General features: G+C 36.5%; 1 protein-coding gene and 1 long non-coding RNA gene across 3 annotated transcripts in view; one reads left to right on the top strand and one right to left on the bottom strand.

The window, feature by feature from the left end:
- Positions 1 to 17,358, bottom strand: part of LOC110223810 (uncharacterized) — a 46,679-nt gene that overhangs the window by 1,707 nt on the left and 27,614 nt on the right. The window lies entirely within an intron of this gene.
- The window catches only part of APC (APC regulator of Wnt signaling pathway), a 143,054-nt gene that overhangs the window by 117,939 nt on the left and 7,757 nt on the right, over positions 1 to 17,358 (top strand). The window contains 5 exon segments of the mRNA XM_078152958.1: positions 629 to 724; positions 6,620 to 6,759; positions 7,997 to 8,074; positions 9,384 to 9,500; positions 15,686 to 15,900. Coding sequence (XP_078009084.1) covers positions 629 to 724; positions 6,620 to 6,759; positions 7,997 to 8,074; positions 9,384 to 9,500; positions 15,686 to 15,900 — 646 coding nt within the window.

Below are 17,358 nucleotides of genomic sequence, written 5' to 3'. Positions count from 1 at the left end.
AAATAAATATTGCCAATTGATCTGCAATAACTGATGCACTAAGGATGGCTTTCTCATTCTTATTTCTACAAATATCTTCTCTTTGCTGTCTATATTTTTGATAATGTAGAAATACTATATGTCTGTACATAAATTTTTCACAATATTATTTGGTCTTGGACCACTTTATTATTCACAGATTAGTTATTGATTATATTTCTGGTTGCTTTTCGTGCACAGTCTCATTTGTAGGTTATTTTCCAAAAGATAATAGCCATTCATTCTCACATGCTTATCAACAATATAATATCCAAAAAAAATTTTTTAAGCAAATTACATTAAACAATTCCAGTGGGAACAGTTTTGTACAGAAATGTCTTGAATATTTTTATTTATATTTTTTTTACAAAAAATTTTCATGCCTTCTAAAATTTTTTTTTTATTGACCTGACAGTAACTAATCTATACCTTTGCCAAAGGCAGACAGAGTAGTAATAAACTTTTTTTATGAAGCCAGATTTTTTAAAAAGTTTTTCAATAAAATTATCCTTGAAAGTACTTTTGAAGATTTGATTTTTAACTTGATTGCCTCTGGTCCTTCTTGATATACTAAAGCTTTATTTTTCACATTTATTTTCTTGTTTCACAGTGCCAGCTCCTGTTGAACATCAGATCTGCCCTGCTGTGTGTGTTCTAATGAAACTTTCATTTGATGAAGAACACAGGCATGCAATGAATGAACTTGGTAAGACAAAAATATTTCTTAATATGGCTGAAGTCACAGAAAAATGTTGACACATCCTTAGACCTTCAGATATCTTAAATAATGCAAAGCTACTACTAATTTCTCTTACCAGCTGTGCTTCTGATCTCAGTGTAGTTTCTAATAGATAACAGCTTCCAAATCACCGAAATTATCACTCAGTCTGAAATTGTACTCTCAAAAACTTAAAAAAAAAATACAGTAATACATCATTCCCTCACTGCCATAATAGGCCATTCAGTGGTAAAGTAGGTAGTAAAGATAATTAAAGTAATTTGCCTTGTGCAAATATGCAGACAACAGCTTTGTTTCCAAGGCTTATGGTCTGCCTTGTCTCATTAGCTTTGCTTAGGAAGAAATGCCAAGAATATGTCATTTGGTTTTAGTTCTTCACTATTTTCATGATAAGTAGCTTGGTACATTTAGGAAGAAAAATACATTCAGTATTAATTTGAATAAGAAAAATTCAGTTCATGATTGAAAAGAGTGTTATTCTTTGAGTCCTTTATTTTATCATAATGCATTTGACAGTAAAATATATATGAGTGTATATCATGTATACATTATGTGTGTGTGGTGTGTCTGTATATATACACATGTGTGTGTTTTAAATTACCATTTTTCATATAGCAGTTTTTATTTAGTTATATGTTATTCCTAACCAAAAGTCACAACTGCACAAGATATGGTTAAAAACTTGATTTATTACAAGAGAAAGGCATGTCCATATGGGGACTCCTTTTATCAAGGAGCATGCCCCACAGATGATGCCTTGGATATTTATGGGGTACAGGAAAAAGGGGATGTCTCATGGGAAGAGCAGAGGGTAAAACCCTCCCAAATTGGGGTGGCATGGGAGGAGGAAGGGAGCAGGAGGCTTGGGAACATCAGACCGTGGAGGAAGGATGTTCTGCTTATCTCAAAGGGTCCCACCTGCACAGTTTATCAGTCTGGGTTAGACTGGCTGGAGCCAGGATTGTGGTTGACTGGGCTTCAGGGGCACTGAGAGTTTAATAGAGTTCAGTTGCAAAAGATCACTGCTAAGTTGGGGGTTGGGGGTGGGGGGCAGCAGTACACTTCATCTCTGGAAAATAGAGCAGCTCAAGAAAACAAGTTCAAAAGGCCCTTCACATGGTGTACTTGTTTTATTTATGAATCATGTCATAATGAGCCAGTTGATGTTGCATGGATTTCCCTATTCAGCATGCATGCCAGAACTCAATCATCAACACTGTTTATTAGGCTGTTGCGTGCCAGGCACTGTGCTAGATAATAACGGTACAGACAGAAGTGAAACAGTCCCTACCATTGAAGAATTTACAGTCTACTTTGGGGAAGACAACATGTATGTATATAGATTGTACAAAACAGGTTATTTGGGGGTGAAGCACAAACAAGGTAATCAGGAAAGGTTTCATGTAGGAGGGGGCACTTGAGCTCAGTCTTAAAGGAAACTTGGCATTGTAAGAAGCAAAGGTGAAGTGGGGAACCCTCCCACCACACATACATATGTGTATATATTCCAAGCATTGGAGACAACTAGTGCAAAGGCCCAGAGATGCAAGGTAAAGTTCTGTATATAAGGAATAATAATAATAATAATAATAATAACAGTAGTTAATATTTAGATATCACTTTTAGATTTGCAGAGCACTTTACATATATTATCATGTTTGATGCTTATAACAACTCTGTGAGGGAAGTGTTATTATGCTCATTTTACTCATAAGGAAACTGAGGCTCAGTGAAGTTAAGAGATTTGTCCCAGAACACGCACACAACTTGTAAGTGTATGAGTCAGGATTTGAATTCGAGTCTTCTTGAGGAAATCTCCATTTTGAGGAAGGTCTCTGACTAGTCATGCTTCATCCTCATGACTTTGCCACCATGCTTCAGCTGCCTTCTCCCTTTGCCCTTGCAGCCCCTTTCTGTTATTGGTGAGTCCCTCCCAGAATCTCTGTTTAGAGGAAGGGCCCATAGGAGCCACCCTTCATTGTCTGGACTTCACCACCAAACCTGGGATGTGGGTAGCTTCCCTTCCCTGCTTCCCCAAAGCCACCTTTCCCCTCAACCACCCCCCCTTTTTTTCCCAGCTTTTTTCAACTCCTTTTATGTGCTATCTTTCACCTTTAAAATATAAGCTTTTTGAGGGCAGGGGACTGTCTTTATGTACTTTGCACAGTCAATTTCTGGCACACATAGTAAGCACTTAATAAATACTTCTTATCTTGACTTTTTTTTTTGCTGGACTCTAGTGTGTAAGGAAAAGGAGTAGTCTGTTATAATGCTGGAAGAGTGGGTTGAATCAGGTTGTGAAGGGCTTAAAAAGCCAAATAGAGGAGTTTATATTTGATCATAGCAGCAATAGGGAGCCATTGGGGTTTATTGAATAGGGGAGTCACATTGTCAGGCTTGTGCTTTGGGAAAATCACTTCAGCAGCTGAAATGAGGAAAGATTTGAGGGAGGAAAACCAGTAAGGATGTTATTGCAGTAATCCAGGCAAGAAGTAATGAGGGTCTAAACTAGGGTAGTAGTTGTGTGTACTGGTTCTCTTTTCAGTGTAATTGTACCTATACCCTGCACTTTACTTTGTTCATTAGTGAACGCTTCATGACTCATGACTTAGCCTAATCTAGTATAGCCCCCAGTATTTGACTTTTGAGCCATATTTGCACTCACCATGAATCAGAAGAATCTTATGCTATATTTTTCGTATTGGACTGTTAAATTAATCGTGGAATATATAGCAGGGTGGGCAGGAATGGCTGATGGTTATTCCAAAGTCAGTAAGACAGTTCCAGGCTCCCAAAAGTTAATTTGTTTAATCTTCATTTGGAACTTATAACATATTTTTTTACATAGAAACTATTTTTTGTGGTGGTTAGGTTTCTAAGACAGATAACCAAAGATTAAACTATAATGTACCTGGTATACTTACGGAGTACTGCAAGACCTAAAACCGGAGTAGTTTGTACATGGCAAAGAGAAAAATGTGTTCACAGGTCCAATTTGACGTTCTCCTTGAGTCCTAGCAGTATTTGTAGACTCTTCCTACTACCATTTGCCAGTTAGCAGAAGGAAGGACTACCTAAGCTCCAAACCCAAAGTAATAGCAACTTGATACAGTGATTTCTGCAAGACAGAGAATTGGAACGTGATAAAAGTCTAAAATGAGCTGTGTAAAGTGCTGAGGACATTCCTCAGTCTTGTCTTTTCTTCCTTGCATCCCAATAATTGGAACACAGCCTTACATATTTTCCCACACTTTTTAATGTTCTGAACCTATGATTTCACTGTTTTACATATATAGGGAACTCACACTGAGGAAACTCCATTACCAATGGAGAGGACCCCTTTCTCAACCCCATTGAGAGAAAAATGCCTGTGGCCATTCAGCTAAAAGAGGCTAATGTATGTTAGGTACCCTTACTGTACCTTCAAGATACTTGCGATTAAATTGTCTTTTGGACCTTCTAGCTCTGATGAGTCTTTCGGCCTGGTAATTTAGACTTTTTCAAAATTCTGTTAATGGAAATCTTCAGAACTCAATTTACCTTCAAAGTAGACTGTAGGGATTATTTTGGGGGGGCAGGGGTCAAAGGAGATTTTTCCCTAATCAGAAAAAGTAAATTCTGAAGAAATTGTAGTGCTTATCTCTCATTGGGTCTGGATGTCTCTGTATTGCTAAGTAGCTTCATCAGCCAGCTGTCTTCTGAGGAGGCCTTCTGAAGAGGGCCTTACCAGCTTTAAGCAAGTCCTGTTTGTGTATGAATGGAAAGAGAATTGTTTGGTTTTAAATGTGTACCAGAACCAGTTGGTGAATTGTGAATTGCCCAGCTAGGAAGGAAGTTGATATGCTTTGAGATCCAGCCCAGAAGGAAACCACCATTGACATGAATAACTAGAGAAAATAAGGGAAGTGAGGATGGGGAAATACTGAAATTATCAAAACAACTACACTATCTCTTTTACCCATTCACTGTTAGCTCAACAATCCTCCACTCTGTCCTCTCCCACCACTAGTTAGACCTAGGCACCTCTAGCAGCTTCTTAGGCAAAATTCTCTGCCCTATCCTTCCCTACATAGTATCCATGACAGTTCCTCACTCTTCCTCACCCAACATATGCAGTCAACTGCCATATCTTTTTGTTTCTACTGCTACAACTTCTTCATTCACATATCCACCACTCTAGTTTAGGCCCTCCTCACCTCTCACTTGGCCTATTGAAATAGCATTCTAGTTGGTCTTTCTGCCTGAAGTCTCTTCATTCATTCTGCCATATAACCACCAAAATGATTTTCTGAAAGCATAAATCTGACCACGTGACTCCCTTATTCAATAAGCTTCAGTGATGCCCTGTTGATTCTAGGATCAAATATTATTTTATCTTTACCTCATCCTTTTAAAATTTTTTGTGTCTTATACATAATTATTAGTAATAATAGTACATGCATAAAATTTATAAATAAGAAAATATGTAGATGGAGATAGTCTCAAAAATTGTTTACTGCTAAGGATGCATGATCAAAAAAGTTTGAATACTCCTGGACCAGAAGCAAGAAGGTCATACAGAGGTGGGGAACCTGCAGTCATGTGGCCTTCTAGTCCTTGGGTGCAGCCTTTTGACTGAGGCCAAGTTTTGCCAAACAAATTCTTTTATGAAGGGGATTTGTTCTGTGAAGTTTGGATTCAGTCAAAGGGCCAAACTTGAGAACCTAGAGGGCCACATGTGGTATCGAGGCTGCAGGTTCCCCACCCCTGGTTTAGGATGTTATTGCAGCAGTCAGCACAAGAGTTGATGAAGGCCTAAACTAGTAATGGCTATTTAAATGGAGAGAAGGTAGAATTATAAGGGATGTTGTTAAGATAGAATCAATAGTACTTGGCAACTGATTGGTTGTAGGGAATGCAGAAGAGCAGTCAAGAATAACTTCAAGGCTGCAAACCTTTTACAAATGAGGAGACAGGCCCAGAGAGGCTGGGTTACTTGGCCAGAGTCACACAAGCAGTGAATAGCAAGAGCCAGAATTCAAACGCAAGTCTTCTGGGTCTAAATCTGTTACTCTTGTGTTGCCTGTGGAGAACGACCTAGAGTTTATGCCACTTCAAGACTGACTGAAAGAACTCGAGATGTTTAGCCCATGCCTTCTTGATTTTGTTTTTCCCTTTTTGGCCTCAGTGTATTGAATTCATTTCCTTCAGGAAACAACAGTGACTCCTAAGTCCCTTTCTGAGGATATAACAGGAAACACTGAAGCTATCATATGAGCAGAGTTTAGATTTATTTTCCTCATTGCATTAATGTTTTCTTCTCATTCCTTAAACCTTAAAAAATCATCCTGTAATTTTTCTCTTGTTGGCTTTTTTCTGACCTAGGAAAGCACTGCATTTTCTGAATACTCAGATTTCCGTAGGCATTCTTCCCTTCAGATCATATGTAAAAATTTTAAATATGTCTGGACCTAACTTTGTTCTGTAGTGATTTAATATTTAACTTCATTCAGAAAAATATTCATTTTAATTTCACCCAGTATTTCTTGCATTGAAGCCAGTTCTTTGGCCATGTCCATGGAAGGAACATTGGACTTGGAATCAGAAGATCTCAATCCGAATACTGGCTTTGCTACTTACTGTGTGACCTTAGATGAGTCACTTAACATCAGTTTCCTCATCTGTAAATTGAGGGGGTTGGACTGCCTGCCCTGAGGTGAGGTACCTTCTAGCTCTAAATATTTTTGTTTGTAATTTTAATGGAAAATTTAAGGCCGTATTTGCTTACTTGAGATTTCCCTGCTGATTAAAATGATGAAACTAGTGCTAAATAATCACTTTTCACTTGAAATAAGTACTTTTATTCTTAATCTTTTAAAATAGGAGGACTACAGGCCATTGCAGAATTATTACAAGTAGACTGTGAAATGTATGGGCTTACTAATGACCACTACAGTGTTACATTAAGACGATATGCTGGAATGGCTCTGACAAACTTGACTTTTGGAGATGTAGCAAACAAGGTAGGCTTTTATTTCATCTTTTTTTTTTAGTATTACTTTATTTTTTCCAATTACATGTAAAGATAATTTTTAACTTTCCTTTTTTATAAAACTTTGAGTTCCAAATTTCCCTCTTCCTCCTCCCCTAAGATGGTGAGCAATTTGATATAGGTTGTATACATATAATCATGTAAAACCTATTTCCATATTAGTCATGTTGTGAAAGAAGAAACAGTTTGCAAAACAATTACAGTTTGCAAAAGGAAAAAACCACACAAAAAAAAGTGAAAATAGTGTGCTTCAATCTGCATTCAGATTCCATCAGTTCTTTCTCTGGATGTGGATAGCATTTTCTGTCCTGAGTCTTTTGGAATTGTCTTGGATCATTGTATTGCTAAGTTAAGTCAGTCATCATAGTTGATCATCATATAATGCTATTGTTACTGTGTACAGTGTTTTCTTGATTCTACTCATTTCACTTTGCCTCAGTTCATGTAAGTCCATGTTTTTCTGAAATTTGCCTGCTCGTCATTTCTTATCACACAGTAGTATTCCATTACAATCATATGCCACAACTTGTTCAGCCATTCCCCAGTTGATGGTTATCCCCCAATTTCCAGTTCTTTGCTTCCACAAAAAGAGCTGCTACAAATATTTTTGTACATGTAGGTCCTTTCCCCTTTTTTAATTTCATCTGTTTTTAAAGGAGTTAGCATGGGATCAGTGTACTTTTCTATTTTTTGTGCTCTTTAATTTTATATCATTCATTCAGTACTGATCAAGACTTAGCCTTCACATCACACTCCTTTTACCTCCTTACTCAGCAGTCGTATGTCTGACTAAAAGCCATTAAGTATACACAATCAAGATTTTATTTTCTTTGAAGGTACAGTCTGTAGGATTGATTCCATTTTTTTTAATTCAAGCTACCAACTGCACTTCTGAGAGTATTGGTGACCCAGGCAAATGTAATATACATACTGCCACATTGACTAAATTGGAATTTTTCTTGAAACTCTGCTTTTGACACATAATGGAAACTTATTGTCCAACCAGAGTGAAGGAATGGGGTATGTTGTTACAGTTTTGTAAATTGTATTATAAAATACCTTCTTGGACAAAATGTCTTGTGTGACTAAAATGAGGCACTTAAACTATAGTGTTTGAAATTTCATCTCCAAAAGCAAGACATCAAACATATACTAAACATGAGGTTACCTGTTTTGCTGATCACCTCTTCTTTTCTGCTTATTTTTAGGCTACCCTGTGCTCTATGAAAGGCTGTATGAGAGCTCTTGTAGCCCAATTGAAATCTGAAAGTGAAGACTTACAGCAGGTAACTTATTAAGTGGTCAGTTGTTTAGATTTTGGGAGGGTTTTATGGATATGGATTCCATAATCAAAGTCTTTATTCCAGGAATCCAAGGGATAGCCTCGCTAAATTTAGTGCTTAAGCAGTACCTCATATTTGAGTAAAAATCTCTTAAGTATTTAAGTCTTTAAGTATTTTGAGGGTAGTTATTTTAAGAAGGGATTAAATTTACCCTGTCTTCAAAGGGAAAAACCAGGAGCAATATGGTAGGAATTGCAAAGATGCAAATTTAGGCTTGCTAACAAGAAAAACTGCTTACAATGAGAGTTAAGTTATATAAGCTGCCTCAAAAGGTAAAGGACTGTATCTCAGTAGAAGCCTTTAAACAAAAAATGGATATAACCATTTATACTCTCGGGGGAATTTTTTCTTGTTTGACTTAAATGAGATGACCCACTTAGAAATCCTGTGATTTTGTGATTTCTCTCCTTGTTCCTGGCATTAAAGATATGGAACTCAGTATCAAAACTGAAATAATTCTCTTCCCTAAAATCTACCTTTTCTTCAAAATTTCTTATTTATGTAAAAAGTACCCTTATCCTTTTAGAGATCTGGGTCTTCTACATTAGTATCTTCCTTAACTATCTTCATTCTTCCTTCTCCTGATTTTCCTAAAGTATACATCTGCCCATGTAACTCCCCTGTTCATTAAAACTCTAATAATTTCCTGTTGCCTCTAGGATCAAAAATAGCTCCTCTGTTTAGATTTTTAAAATCCCATCCTACCTGGTCGCAACATACTTTTCCAACCTTATTATACAGTACTTCCTTTCCTGAACTCTATGCCATAGCCAAATTGACCTTCTTACGGTTATTCAAACACAGCACTCCATCTCCTGTCTCCACATCTTTTCCACTGGCTATCCTACCGCTTGGAGTGTACTCTTTCCACATTCCCCTTCCTCTTAGAATCTATTTGTTTCCCTCAGAATTTTTTCAAGTGCCCCCTTCTACTTAAAGCTTTTCCTAATAACCTAACTGGGGGATCAGGATAGGCAATCCATAGAAAGTGATGTAGTATGCTAGCCTAACTGCTAGTGTCCCCCAGTTGACTTCATATTTATTTTGTATATAATTATTCATCAAAATGTAGTGTACCCCAATTGCATGTAAAATTCATCTAGGATTGAGACTGTTTCTTTTTTCTTTTTGTACCTCAAATGCTTAGCATAGTTCCTAGTTCATAGTAGGTCCTTAATAAATGCTTATTGGTAAGGATCATTTGATATGTAAAAGCAAATGTTCTTAAATGAATCCATTGACTGTTTTGCAGGTCATTGCAAGTGTTTTAAGGAATTTGTCTTGGCGAGCTGATGTGAACAGTAAAAAGACTCTACGTGAAGTTGGAAGTGTAAAAGCTTTAATGGAATGTGCTTTGGAAGTTAAAAAGGTATCCAGTTAGACACTTAGTGTTGTGACATTGAGAAGATTCATTGTAGGGTAACTAGCTTTGGCAATGCCTTCTCTAAAAGCCTTCACTTTCCACCATGCCCAACCCATCAGTCCTCTACTTTGGATCATTCAATCATCTATTATACAAAAAAGAGGAAGGAAGTATATTGACTAAGAATGGCATCAAAATGTCTGATACTATACTTGAGTTCTTTCTCATCTCCCAAAGTTTGAAACACTGATGGCTATATTACCTAGAAAATCTGAAAAAAGTGAGTCACACTTCTGACTCCCAGGAAGCATATCAGAAACTATCTCTTTTTAATAGGAAAGCCTATTTGGGTCAATGTTTTAAAGGATTTATCTTAGCAAGCTACTGCTTGGAATCAGTACAAAATCTAGATGTTCTTTAACTGGGGGCAGCCAGGTGGCTTAGTGGATAGAGTACTGGGTCTGGAGTCAAGAAGACCTGAGTTCAGGTGTGGCCTCGAACACTCACTAGCTGTGTGATCCTGGGCAAGTCACTTAACCTCTGATTGCACAGTCTACTGGAAAAGGAAATGGCAAATCACTCCAGTATTTTTGTCAGGAAAATCCTTTATGTCATCACAGAGTCATACATGACTGGACAACGATAACATTCCTTAACTGATAATTTCACTGAGCACTGGAAAAAGAGCTTTCCTTGTTATTAGCTACCCTCTGTAGTTTTCCTGATTTCATCAACTTTTACATCAAATGGTCTCATCACTTTTTAGACAGTTATAACAACATTTGGGCCTTTGATACATAATCGTTTCCATCAAGAGTGGTTTTGTCTTTATTTTTCGTATCTACTTTCTCTTCTGACCACAGGCTAAAAAGTGCTGCAAGAGAAGGTTTCATAATTGAGTATACCTATCCTGTTTTATTGTCCAGATTATCCAAATTTATGCCTGACACTGGTTATAACTCACTAACCCTGAGCAATTTCTATATTCCATAGGCCACTCCCCATTTTTCTGAATATTCCTGTGTCCCCTTCAATTCCTGATCTTGCCCTCATTAGTCACTCTTGACTTTGTTTCATATTTCACCAAGAAAATAATGTCCATCTTGCATGAATTCCCACATATATTCTGATCACTTTATAACTTCATCTTATTCCTGCTATATCTGTTCTCTCATCCTTCCCTGAAATTTCAGGAAGAAATGTGCCATTTATTTTTCTCTTAGATTACAGTCCTGCAGAGATATTTTCTCTTTGTTCAATATTTGCAATTTCTCCATTTTGGCTGCTTCTTTTTCCCATTAACTTTTCTACTTTAAAAAAAATTTTATTCTGAACTTAACACTCCCTGAAGAACATCATATATAAAACTGAATCTCCATATTATGCTGCTTGCTTTTTTTTTTTAAGGCAGTTGGGGTTAAGTGACTTGCCCAGGGTCACACAGCTAGTAAGTTTCAAGTGTTTGATCTGAGGCCAGATTTGAACTCAGGTCCTCCTGACGTCAGGGCCAGTGCTCTATCCACTAAGCCACTAGCTGCCCCTGCCACTTGCTTTTTTAAAATTACATAATAAATTCTGCTTGTTACTTTCAAGACTGTCCTGCTTGTCTGTGCTTCCTTCTGAATGTCCCTCTGTTCTCTTCTGTGTTTTTTAAAATGTTAAAATGGCCTCTTTTTTTTTGGTATCAATATTACTAATCCCCCAGACTTCCCCTCTATTCTTACTCCCAATAAAAAATGAAAGGAAATAAAAATAAAAACAAAAAAACCCTTTTGTAACAGATAAAGCAGAGTCAAGCAAAACTAATCTGTCCAGGGGCCATGTCTAAAAATGTCTGTCTCCTTCACCCTTAAAATGATTAAATTTATCACTGATACAAATCAGGAAATGATTAGCTGTTCTGTTTTTAGCACAAAGGAAGATACAACAGGTGTTCAAATAATAGAATCTCCCATCACTACTATAGTATTACTTTTTGCCAGGCTTGTCATCCATTTTCTGAACTTCTCATCTATTTCTTCTTTCCATCCACATATTCTGTAGCATACTCCAATGATAATATCTCCTTGTTTCTTCAATTAGTCTTTATTCAAATGTTTACCATGCTTCCCCTCTCTGTTTCCTGAGTCTTTTCCTTGAGTACATCTTAATATACAGTACAATCACTTTGTAATCTTTAGCAGTGCTTTCTAGCTTGTTTCTAGCTGTCATGTGTGATCCATTATATAGATCACCAGAATTAGGAAGTCAGGTTCTTTGTTACATCTTAAGCACATTGCCCAAAAAGACCAAAAAAACCCTCTCTATTATTGTTATCCAGTCAACAAATACCTGCCTTGGTATCCCTAGGCAGGAAATGAACAGCCACCACTTCTCTTGTCATTCTCTCACTCTTACTGGATGGTCTGTCACCTGGCAGTCCAAATGCAAAGAATTGGAAGCTCAACTCAGAGTGAAGGAAGACAAGAACAAGGGGCTGCTGGCAAGCTAGAGCCGATGAATGCCCTTATGATGGAGCTCAAGAACACTGTGAAGGAGCAAGAGAAGAAGTACATGGAGGAGCTGAAGCAGAAGAGTCCCAAGCTGAGTGAGCTGGAGCAGTGTACCAGCATCATCACCTACCTCACATTGTAGCTGCATGCCACCAACAAGAAGCTCATGATGAGGACATGGACGTGCCCTCCAACAGACCTGCCACCAACTACAAACCAGTTTTCCCTAAAGATAAGTTCCCAGAAACTATGAGGCACCATAAGAATCTCTTGGTTCTTTTAAACTCAGGATTTAAGGAGGTATACAGTATGGAGTTGGAGAACCAGACACTCTTTTTATGAGAGTCACTGGATTCCATGCCTGATTCCACACCATTTCTGCTTGGACAAGGTGCACCCCATCAAAGAAAAGCCTTTAGTTATCCCTTCCTTTGATTTGGAATGAACCTCAAGTGACTGGCACAGCCAGGGAAAAGCTGCACAAGGCACATAACTGGGTGGGCTCATTGGATCCATCATGTCACACTCCCCCAGGCTCAGCCTGATGTCGAGTCGCTAGCAGCAGATCAGGTTAACAGAAACAAAGTCCTGTGATCATTATTAGGAAAGAAAATTTCATCTACCACTTTTTTTTTTTACATCCAGTGCATGCCAATTTTTCTAGAACTGTCAAATTATTCTCCTTCCCCTTCTTCTCCTCCTTCACCAAAACCAAAATATGATTGTCTTCCTAATGCAGAATATGTATTTACTAAATGCTGTGGCCAAATATACCTCTGTATCTGAATGCTTGCTTCTAACTCTGTTCCATTTAACTGAAGTGCACATTAGGACAAAAGCACAGGCCACAACCAGCATTATTATTCAGTATTAATGAACCCAAATAAAATTGGAACAACATGTATAAACTTACTTACCATATCCCTTGAGTCTTCAGTATCTCCTGTATGTAACAGTTCATGATATGCTGCTGGTGGAGACTATTGTTATTTCATGATAGTCCTTTCACAGGCAACGTTGACAACAATGCACATATATGTATACTTCCAAAGGAACTAAATAAGATTGACATTGTTCTTCATGACACTTTGACCCTAATGTGAGTTTATATATTTTGGTGTGTTTTATACCAAATTTTGTACATCCCAACAAACTTTATATTCTAAACTTGCTTTTAAAAAAAAAATCTCCCTGACAAACATGTCCAGACGGGATGTGTAAACTCTTTTGGAATATATCCAATTGCCATAAAACTTATACAGCACTGTTTAAAAGCAACTGTTTTAGCTCATTCATTTTTTCCATAATACAATTACATGTAAAGACAATTTTTAACATTCTTTTTTTTTATTTAGAGTTCCAAATTTTCTTCCTCCCTTCCTCACATTGCCCTTTCCTTAAAATGGTAAGAATTTGATATAGCTTATATATGTGCAGTCATTTAAAATATATTTCCATGTTAGTCATGTTGTGAAAGAAGAAACAGACCAAAAGAAAAAAAGAAAAAGAAAAAAAAGTGAAAATAGTAAGCTTCGATCTACATTCAAACTCCATCAGGTCTTTCTCTGGATGTTGATAGCATTTTTCATCATTAGTTCTTTGGTATTATCTTGGAGCATTGTATGGCTGAGAATAGCTAAATCATTCATAATTGATCATCATACAATGTTGCTGTTACTGTATATAATGTTCTCCTGGTCCTGCTTTCTTCACTTTCATATAAGTCCAGGTTTTTCTGAAGACTTTCCTGTTCATCATTTCTTAAAGCACAGTAGTATTCCATCACAATCATAAACAATAATTTATTCAGTCATTCCCCAGTTGATGAATATCCCCTCCATTTCCAATTCTTTGACACCACAAAAAGAACTGCCATAAATACCGCTGTATAAATAGTTCCCTTCCCTCCCCCCATCTTTAGTCTCTTTGGGATATAGACCTAGGAATGTATTGGTGGATCAGTTGCCCTTTGGGCCTAGTTCCTAATTGTTTTTTAGAATGGTTAGATCAGTTCATAACTCCACCAGCAGTGCACTGGTGTCCCAATTTTCCCACATTTTACTCAACATTTATCATTTTCCTTTTCTGTCATATTACTGTATCTGATAGATGTGAGGTAGTACCTCAAAGTTGTTTTAATTTGCATTTTTCTAATCAATAGTGATTTAGAGTATTTTTTCATGTGACTGTAGATAGTTTTGATTTCTTCATCTGAAAACTGCCTATTCATATCCTCTGACCACTTATCAATTGGGGAATGACTTATATTTTTATAAATTTGACTCAGTTCTCTATATATTTGAGAAGTGAAGCCTTTATCAGAGACATTTGCTGTAAAAATTGTTTCCTAGCTTTCTGCTTCTCATCTTGGTTGCATTGGTTTTGTTTGTGCAAAACCTTTTAAATTTAATGTAATCAAAATTATCCATTTTACATTTCATAATGTTCTGTGTCATTCATTCTTTGAAATACAAGCAACTATATTCTTCTTATCACATCGAACTATATGTGGCATTCTTCCACCTTCTGACCTACTAACCCACCCGTTTTTCAGATGCTTTTTCTTGATTTGTACACAGAAGCCTTTCTTAAAACTGGATTTCTCTTGCCTTCTAAGTGAAGTTTAGAACCTGTTTATGCAATTCAAGGCACTCCACAACAACATAACACCTCCTTGTTTTTCCAGACTTCTCTCATCACACACACACACACACACACACACACACGCTATATTTCAGCTTCACTGAATAGCTCACAGCCCCCCTCAAAAGACATACTATATTTTCATGTATACTCCCATGAATAACCTCACTCCCTATGTTTACCTGTTGAAATCCAGTTCATCTTAAAAAAAATCAAGTATAAGTGCTGCATGGTTGGTGTTAATCATCTTTCCCTTAGATCTCTAATAATACTTTGGTTTGTAACTCTCTACTACAGTTATCAGGTACTTTTGTGTATTCTTAATATCTTTGTTGGTATTTTATTCACCTGCTAAGCTGTAAACTTCTTGAGAGGTTATCTTGTCTAAAGGGGCCATGTCTTACCTAACTTTTGTACTTTCCAAACACAGTTTACTGCACACAATAATATTTTTAGCGCCCTTCTATATCTGATTAGATGTGATGACTATGCTTAGTAAATTATTATTGAGGAATTGATATTTGTTAAAAAGAAAAGTCCAGGGTCAGAGGTTAGACAAATTTTCACCAGTCATCTTCATCCTCATATACTTAGAATATGGTTGTGAGTACCACAACTTAGCTTATTCTCATGGCATATTTTATCATTATTTTTATCAGCTTATGTTGTTTTCCTAACAGCAATGCTTTCATAATTTATATAAATCCATTTATTATTTTACAATGTCTTATAATTTTAAGCCCTTTGTAAGAAATTCCTTTATAGAACTACTTAATGTCTAGATTGCTGTGGTCTTTAAGTACCTTAGTGATTTTATTTTTAGTTGATTTTTTAAAATAAGAATATTCCTGACTTATGGATCTCTTAATTCCCCTTTAGTATTTTATTTAGACTCTCAAAAATGAGTATTTCAAAAGGGAAAATCCAAAGGTTTTAAATGTTGTGTTAAAAAGGGAAAGGGAATGTGAATAAGTATCATTCTAAAGCAAACAATTATGAGCTCTAAGAGACAAATTTTATATCTGATTAGATGTTATGTATTCTATTTCTTTATAGGAATCCACCCTCAAAAGCGTACTGAGTGCCTTATGGAATTTGTCAGCACATTGCACTGAAAATAAAGCTGATATCTGTGCTGTTGATGGTGCTCTTGCATTTTTGGTTGGCACACTAACTTACCGGAGCCAAACAAATACTTTAGCCATCATTGAGAGTGGAGGTGGGATATTGCGGAATGTGTCTAGCTTGATAGCCACAAATGAGGAACACAGGTATATAGATAAATAATATGTGTATATACATGTGCATATTTTAGAATGAACTTAAATAAAAATTCTAATTCCATGCTCAAAATGTATATATTTTTGAGCAAATAGCTATTAATTTATTCATATTACTACACTAGCACAAAGTATGTTTATTAGTGATTATTCAAGACATGGTATTTTAAAAGAGCACAAGACTTCAGTCAGAAGATTCCTGGCTCCACTACCATTAGCTATATGACTTTGATCTGTGAGCCTCAGTTACAATTAAATGAAATAATATATTTTCGGTTGCTTTGTAAACTATAAAATTTTAAGTAAACATGTAGTCTTAATATCATGAAAATGGTTGACTAATCTAATACTTGTTTAACTGGACATTCTAAAGTTCCAAAGGCTCACAGAACTTGGGGAGAGAGAATTAAATTTATTTTTGACAAGGTGGTCTAAAGCTCCCCCCTTCAAACCTCAAAAAATAAGACATTTACAGCACAGTGTATATAAATAGGAAAAATATAATGATTAACCCAAGATAGACGGATACCTGACTCTATTAGTAAAGGATAATTTTATTGAGGATAGTAGCTCAAATTCTTACTGCTGGTTATAATTTTATTTAACCCAATTGTTGAATGTAGCAGTTACTAAGACTGCTAGAATGTCAGAAGGGTTATTCAAATTCCAGGAGCACCTAGAACCCCTCTGTTATACACTTGGGGAAATGAGGAGAGAAGGAGGAAAGGTGTAAATAATATACTTGTGGAGTACAGGAGCCTGGAGACTCACTGGTGTGGCACATTATAAATCCAGGCTCTGTTTTCTGTCTTACTACATTTGAGAGCAGTGCTAAGACCAGTTTCAGCATATTCATCTGCTATGCCACTGAGGGAGATGTCTGTGCCAATAGATCCTCACCAACCAAATCAAAAGCCCACTGACATTGGAAATATTAGCATTCAGCAGCTTCTTATTTGTTAAAGCCAGAGACAGTGAAAAGTCTAGAGTCAATTGTACTAAAAAATCTTGGGCAGGTGTTTGTAGTTAATTTTAATTCAGATGACTGTTATACAGACTTTTTTGGTACCAAAAAGAACAGACCTAAAAAATCAAGATGACAGTGGGGTGCCACATCTCTGAAAAAATTAAGAATTCAAGACTTAAAAATACTCAGTTCATTATACATCATTATACCCCCAGTACAACACATATACCTCTTCCAAAAAGTGTAAATAACTTAGCACAGGGGTGGTTCTTAACCCCTGTCCCCTTTTTCTGTCAAGATGCCTTTGGCAATCTAGTGAAGCCTGTGGACTCCTCCTCAGAATAATGTTTTTAAATGCATAAAATAAAATATATACAAGAATACAAAGGAAACCAATTGTATCTAAATATAACTTTAAAAATACTTTTAAAAACAAGTCCACACTCCCCAGTTTAAGAACCCCTGGTTTACCCTGTGTTCAA

This window comes from Phascolarctos cinereus, unplaced genomic scaffold (genome assembly GCF_003287225.1).
Source record: "Phascolarctos cinereus isolate Bilbo 61053 unplaced genomic scaffold, phaCin_HiC Scaffold_4;HRSCAF=312, whole genome shotgun sequence".
NCBI classification, from domain to species: domain Eukaryota; kingdom Metazoa; phylum Chordata; class Mammalia; order Diprotodontia; family Phascolarctidae; genus Phascolarctos; species Phascolarctos cinereus.
Note: the sequence above shows the minus strand (reverse complement) of the source record. Positions and strands in the feature narration are given on the sequence as shown.